The 6,932-nt window shown below is 39.3% G+C and overlaps 1 protein-coding gene across 1 annotated transcript; it reads left to right on the forward strand.

Moving 5' to 3' along the window:
- The first annotated feature begins 5,389 nt into the window (after positions 1 to 5,389).
- Positions 5,390 to 6,545, forward strand: neurog1 (neurogenin 1). Its single transcript, XM_027135483.2, has one exon. It carries the CDS (start codon positions 5,390 to 5,392, stop codon positions 6,023 to 6,025), a length of 636 nt encoding a protein of 211 aa, XP_026991284.1. The 3' UTR covers positions 6,026 to 6,545.
- The last annotated feature ends 387 nt before the right edge of the window (positions 6,546 to 6,932 follow it).

The raw sequence follows: 6,932 nt of genomic DNA on the forward strand, positions 1-6,932 counted from the left end.
CTCTAAGATTGGTATAGTCTAGCAAGGCTATGTTTTTTCTCTTTGATCAGTTGAAGACACCTAGTGGATTTGGGTTTCAAAAGCAATATTTACGTAATAAAAAAGTCATCATTTATGACATGTCTATTTTACTATACTACTTTTCCAATTCTTTCTTTCTTTCTTTCTTTCTTTCTTTCTTTCTTTCTTTCTTTCTTTCTTTCTTTCTTTCTTTCTTTCTTGCTAGAAATGTAATAAAACAATGTATCCATTTAATAATGGCTGATTACTCATTTAAGAACAAATCTACCTTAACCATACATTATATGCAATTAAACTAATTTTATCTGATAACAAAACAGTCATTATTAAATAGCTCCTAACAATGAGTCATAGTCCACCATGTGTATCATGTCCAGAATATAGGTATTAAATAAATTTAAAGTAATCAAAAACCTCTCTTATGTCCTTTATGCTAAAAGCAACATATTCTATGTTTAATGTTGGTTTGATTTGCCTCAAAGAAACGAAGAAGTCCTAGTCCAGTGCTTCAATTCACTCCGTTCTGTCCCCTTCTCTGCCCCCATCTCTACTCGGAGCTTTCAGATGCAAAATAAGCAGACATATGGAGAGGAGGTCTTTCTCTGGCCCTCCTAAAGATTCAGATTGTATGACAAATCACGTGCAGCACCATCCTCCCAACCCAATGCAGAATCTCCAGACAACAGCTTCATTAGGGTGAAAAAAGGAGTTTTTGCAGCTTTGCCGAGTCAAGCTCGGACCTCTTCCCCTTCTCAATTACTCCATTGTTGCCTCCAGCTTCAAGTTATTGCACTTCAAACCATATGGCTTATTTGAGCACCTACAAGTGATGCTATCGCCCAGCTTCATGTCTCGGTTAGTTAGAGAAAGTGGGCATTGACAGCAAATCAAAACAACAACGGTGGAACTATAGAGGCATGTTATTAAAAATGTGTGATGAGTGAGTAATAATTGCTGACTGCTAAATAAATATGTGTTTCATAATGTACTGGTCAAGATATTCTGTTGAATCAATTTTAATTACAACATTGTAAAACCTTTTGGATATATGAACCAAAATAAAGCATCATGAATAATACTGGCAGCAGTGTTGCACTGTATATATTTAATATTTACGGAATTATTATTGCGGTGTTTGCATATAGTAATGCTACATTGTACTGTATATTTTCACAGTGATTTACTGTAACGTACATAAGTTATTTCTTATAATAACAGTCAACACAGTAAACTCTATTTAGTTAGATAGCTATAAAACCTATACTGCTTTATTTTAATGTTTAAAATGATTTAGCACAGTTTTAGAGTACAGTAAATCCTATATTTAATTTAAATATGTTTGATTGTGAACTTAAAAATCTTACAGCATTATAGCTAATTAAGCATTTATGCAAGACAGACATAATGAAACGTGCCTACAGGCAGTCCAGTGCACAAGACTGGGAAGAATAGAGGGAACCAAAAATAGGAAGTAGAGAACGTGCCATTAGTTACACATTTACAGTTCACTAGGCTGCTGAAAGCCCTCTGTAATGTATGTGTTAGCCCTGCAAGGTCAGGTGTGGGTAGTTATCATCAATCAGGGCAGCACTGTGCGTTGTCCTCTTTCAACGATGGTATAACGTAGGCAAAGCTTCTTCACATTTTGCCAACTAGTTGCCCTGGTTACTTTGAATGATAAAGTCTTTAGAGACACAGGTCTTATTGTGAGTACTAATGCAGGGTAAACTGGAGGTAAATTATGCACTTGCACAAACACGCAAAGACAAGTGAATGCCTCGCTGCAGGGTTTGTCTTTAAACTCTGGCACCTGATTGATAGTGTAAGGTTCACATACTGGTACATTTTGTGTCCAGTTGACAATACAGACCTCAAATTAGCATTTAGATAGCCTGTAATGAGATTCCAAAACATCTTAATAATAGCACCTGTTTTGAAAGGTTGTAAATGCAGGAAATAAATTGAGAGAAAGAAGTGAAACTGAGAAAGATGTCTGATCTATAAAGAGATCTTTAGAAAAAAAAATCCTAAAACAATTGGCTACTAATTCTGCTATTTACGATTTACGATATGCTAAAGTAAATCTTGAGAAAATATAACAATATTAGAAATAATACTGTCAAACATAGTTCATTACATTTTAAAAGTTGAATAATGTCATTTCATTTTAATAATAGTAACAGGAGTTTTAAATAAGCAAAGAATAAATAGGATTCTGTATTTAAAAAATACATAAATACATAATTGCATAAGCAACATAACAAATCACAAGTTGTTTTCATTTTTTTTCTGTGTGTGTGTGTGTGTGTGTGTGTGTGTGTGTGTGTGTGTGTGTGTGTGTGTGTGTGTGTGTGTGTGTGTGTGTGTGGGGAGGTGATTTTCTGCTGTGAGGAGTGGTGTCTTGGTACAATTGAGGCACTGGAGTAAGGAATGAATTATCATTCAAGAGTAATGGCCCTATTCTACCCTGCCTGGGTCTGGAAGCAGGAGAAAAGGGTCCACAGGCTTCAGTAGAGGGGAAGGGATTATTCGTAGGATTACCATGTGAAAACTTCTATCAGACTTTCTGACTCAAAGACCCTTTGCGAACAGTAATCGCGTTAATACCCGGGGATTAATGCTGAGCCAGACCCGAAATTGAATTTTAATTCGAGTTTCGCACATAGATATGAAATAAATGGAGACACATTCATGAAAAGAAAAAAAGATGTCTGTCCCACACACGTCCCATTCCAGTCTTTAATAAGTGACACTGGACTGCCTGGGACGAGAGGATGAAGTTGCACACACACGCACACACACGCACACACACACACACACACACACACACACACACACACACACACACACACACACACACACACACACACACACACACACACACACACACACACACACACACACACACACACACACACCTGCCATGCGTAAACATATCTATCCGCTGTAAAGTTATTACTGCATTATTTTTTGTGCGTTTTTTCTCTCCTTCGGGTCAGTGGAAGTGTCTTGATGAAGTGTGAATAAGACTTTTTTTTTTTTTTGCATTAAGCATTGATTTTCCTCTACATTTTGTCTGCATCTTAAGCTGTGTGTAAAGATTGCCTGAGAGGAGCTGCTCAAAGCTTCTTTGACTAATGCGCTTGTTTCATTTTCTCACGTGTTTCTGCTATTGAAATGCAATAAGATCCCGTGCACTTGTGCCTAATCCTGTCAAAATCTCCTTGGCAACCCCTCTCAACTGTGGGCAAAAAAAACTTCCACCCTTTCACCCCCACCGCTCCCTTCTCTCTGCAAAACCCATTTTCAATCCATCACTTTTATGGAAATAAGTCGCTTTATATGTGCAATAAGGTGCACGTTTTAAGGCACATCACTAATGTCCTAAGTAAGCCGAATAGGCATTCAAGCTGTTTTGGGTCTTTGAAGTTATTGCTGACAGGTTGGTGTTGTAATAATAAAATCGACCTCTTCCTCCTACAGGAGTGTCTGAGATGCAAGCAGCGCCACCGGAGGCCCCTTAAAAACTAAAGCAATAAAACAAGTTCACTGCTAGTGCACAAGCGAAGAGCACAGAACCTGGAATAAAAGAGAAATATTTTGGATCTCGGACAGAGATTTTAATAATAATAATAATAATAATAATAATAATAATAATAATAATAATAATAAAATTATTAAATAATAATAATAATAATAATAATAGCTATTCTGATTCCTTTCTTTAAAGATGTCGGCCCATATCTTATATTACATTCTTTAAACTGGCACTAACTTCAGGCCACGCAGCAAAAGCTCCAAAGTGCCTCTGAGCGCAGGGTGTTTTTGTTCATGCTGGGACCATTTGAATGAGAATAATGCTATTGGAGTGTCGCAGGCCGAGAAGAAAATGAGTGACAAAAGCGCAGAGGCGCAAAAATTGGACGGGGGACAAGGCGTGTAGAGCTGAAAAGGAGAGCTGGGAGACACGCACAATAGAACAATTCACCTTATAATCGCTTTGATATATTATACATGCCTGAAGACTCTAAACATTGTGTAATTATTTATAAATGACTGTCCCCCTGTCCTCATAATACCGCAAGGAGAAAAGCGCTGCAGGTCTCTCCTCCAACTATTCCTAAATAGTGCCCCCTTTCTATCTCTTTCTAAAGGGGGCGCAAGATGCAGACGATTGAATAAATTGAATAATTAATGGTCAATTGTATGGCTGTCTCATAAAGATGTCTTTAAATAAACCTTAAGAAATTGCGCATAGCGGGGCAGTATGATTTAACGGCGTCTTTCATCTGGCTTAAATTCAGATGAGAAAAGTGGATTAAGTGCAACACTTGTGGAGATGTAACACTGCGTTATTGGACATTGTGTGTCCACATCTTTTTTTTATGTCCAAAATAGAAATAAAAAAACAAAACAAAAATCCTTTGACCTGCAACATGAATCTTCCATTCAAAAAGTTTTTTTTATTCTCTATAATAAAAGTATATAAATCATTAATATTTAAATGATGCATTTTCAAACACAAAATAAAATATGACATTTTTTAAAATCCGGTGCCAAACGCAGGTCATGCTTTATAAGCAAAAATAAATAAATAAATAAAAATCATGTTTAGTGGAATAACTTAAGATCATCATCATTGTCTAATTTTATAGATCACATAACAGTCAGAGTGCGAAATATTAATTAATTAGTTTGATAAGTGAGAAGCTTTTTTTAAAAAATATGCACCATAGAAAAAAAAGGTCTTGCCAATCTAAGGAAGTGTGCCTTGCCTGGGGGTCTGTGTACTCCACTGAGTTTGGCTATGGGTTTCTTTTCATTTTCCTTTAGAGGTTTAACTTAAAGCGGACTTACTCCTCCGAGGACAGATAGCAACAGTGGAGCTCGCGTGGCTCGAAGCGTTCTCGCCCTCTGATTGGCCAGCGGTGATTACAGGCACGCTTCAGAGGGCGAACAAACAACTGGCATAAATTATGCTAATGAGATCGCCGTGCGGCACGGGGCAGACCTGATGCAACCCATTCATCCATCCTTCACCGAAATGCCAAAGCGCGGGGGGTGCGTTCATTGTCTTATCAGGGTATATAAGGTAACTGAGGTCAGTCGTGTGCCAGGCTCACTGGCTCGCACGAGCTGATTGAAGTGCAAGAACGAGACGGACGCGTGCCTTAAAACTTCAACACAAACTTATCTTTGAGACTTTGGCTTCCCATCGAGAGCTCTGATCCTTTAACGTACCTCCCAAACTGTCAACAGGTATGTATGCGATGCAGAATATGTCTCCACTCTAATGTGTCCCAGCAGGAGTAAATCTGGATAATTTACTAATCGTTTCTTTCGTGCATTTTTCCATAGATAGTAAAGGATGTGCACCACAATGGAGAGTGCGTTCTCTGATATGGACAGCTCCAGCTGCGACTTTTCTTTTCCTCACACGGATGATGATGAGGATTCTCGCGGCAGCATGCATGTCTCCTCGCCTGCGTCCTCGTTTGCGTCGTCGGGAAACGCACAGGACGCTGGCAAGCTGCAGCAGAAAAAGAAGCGCAGAGGTCGTGCGCGCAGCGACGCTGCTGTTCACGTAGTAAAGAAAAACCGCAGACTGAAAGCCAATGACCGCGAGAGGAACCGTATGCACAACCTGAACGATGCTCTGGACGCTCTGCGGAGTGTGCTGCCTGCCTTCCCGGACGATACCAAGCTCACCAAAATCGAGACTCTACGCTTCGCTCACAACTACATCTGGGCACTGTCCGAAACCATCCGCATCGCGGACCAGCGGGGGAACAAAGCGAGAGACTCCTCACCGGCCGTGACCTGCATGACGGAAGTACCGAGCCCGGGGAGCGATGCGTGCTCATGGGCATCAAGCGCCTCCTCTTCAGGCTCTTCTCCATCCTATAGCTCTTCTAACCCCGGCAGCCCGGAGGCTATGGACGATTATGGATTTCTGCAAGCAGATGTTGTTTACCGCTACCACAGCTACCCTGTCATTTATTAAGCTATCTTCTAGTCCCAAACTTTCTGTAGCTAGCCTAATAAGGGAAAATTACATTTCCTTTGCCCTTTATTAGAAGCAAGAGTGCAGAGCCAGAGACAGATTAGATGTTCACTGTTTGCCTTAACTAGCGCCAGTTTCGCGAATGAGAATGTTATTTTTTTACGTTTTGTATTGCTGAACTTAAGAGGTTCCCATACCTTTGCACTTTTTTCCACCTTTCTTCCAGCTCGACCTCAGTTCCAGTCAGGGGAAAATTATGCTGCGTACTGAGAAGACAGATTTGCTTTTAGCCGTCAGAGGTGAAAAGTCAATTTTACAATTTGTTAGGCTGATAGAGCAGAAAAGCGAGCGTGAAAATTCAGTTTGAACGCTATGACAATAGAATGAAAGGCCGTCAAAAAGACAAGTTACTGGCCTTATGCATTATGTATTTTGACCCCAGGAAATACTGTTCTCTTCAATGTACAGAAATACCCTTTTAAACGAGGGAAGAGTTCTTACTGTTACATCCTTTTTATTTATTAAACCCATTGCTTTCATGATATTGTATTTTTATTGTATATAAAGAGATTTATTCTATTATGTATTTACCTCAAAGTATAAGTTGTTACAGACTTTTTGTACGAATAAATATAATTTTTTTTACAAAGATCATACATCCTTCTAGGTGTTTTCTTTGCACTCAGTAACTAACTCACACATCCTTCAAACGCAAATTGTAATCGACTGGTAATGAGTTTTTGACTGTTGGAGCGTCACTCCGATTCCCTGTGCGCGACGGGACAAAGACGCGTCATGACGCATTCAAAGTTAATAACGGTCACAGCGTCCATATGCAGCAGGTGATGAAGCTTTATGCTTACTGAAGCGTTACTTCATCCATCTTCAAAGAACACTGCATAGTCTT

The sequence above is a fragment of the Tachysurus fulvidraco genome, chromosome 17 (genome assembly GCF_022655615.1).
Source record: "Tachysurus fulvidraco isolate hzauxx_2018 chromosome 17, HZAU_PFXX_2.0, whole genome shotgun sequence".
Classification (NCBI taxonomy): Eukaryota; Metazoa; Chordata; class Actinopteri; order Siluriformes; family Bagridae; genus Tachysurus; species Tachysurus fulvidraco.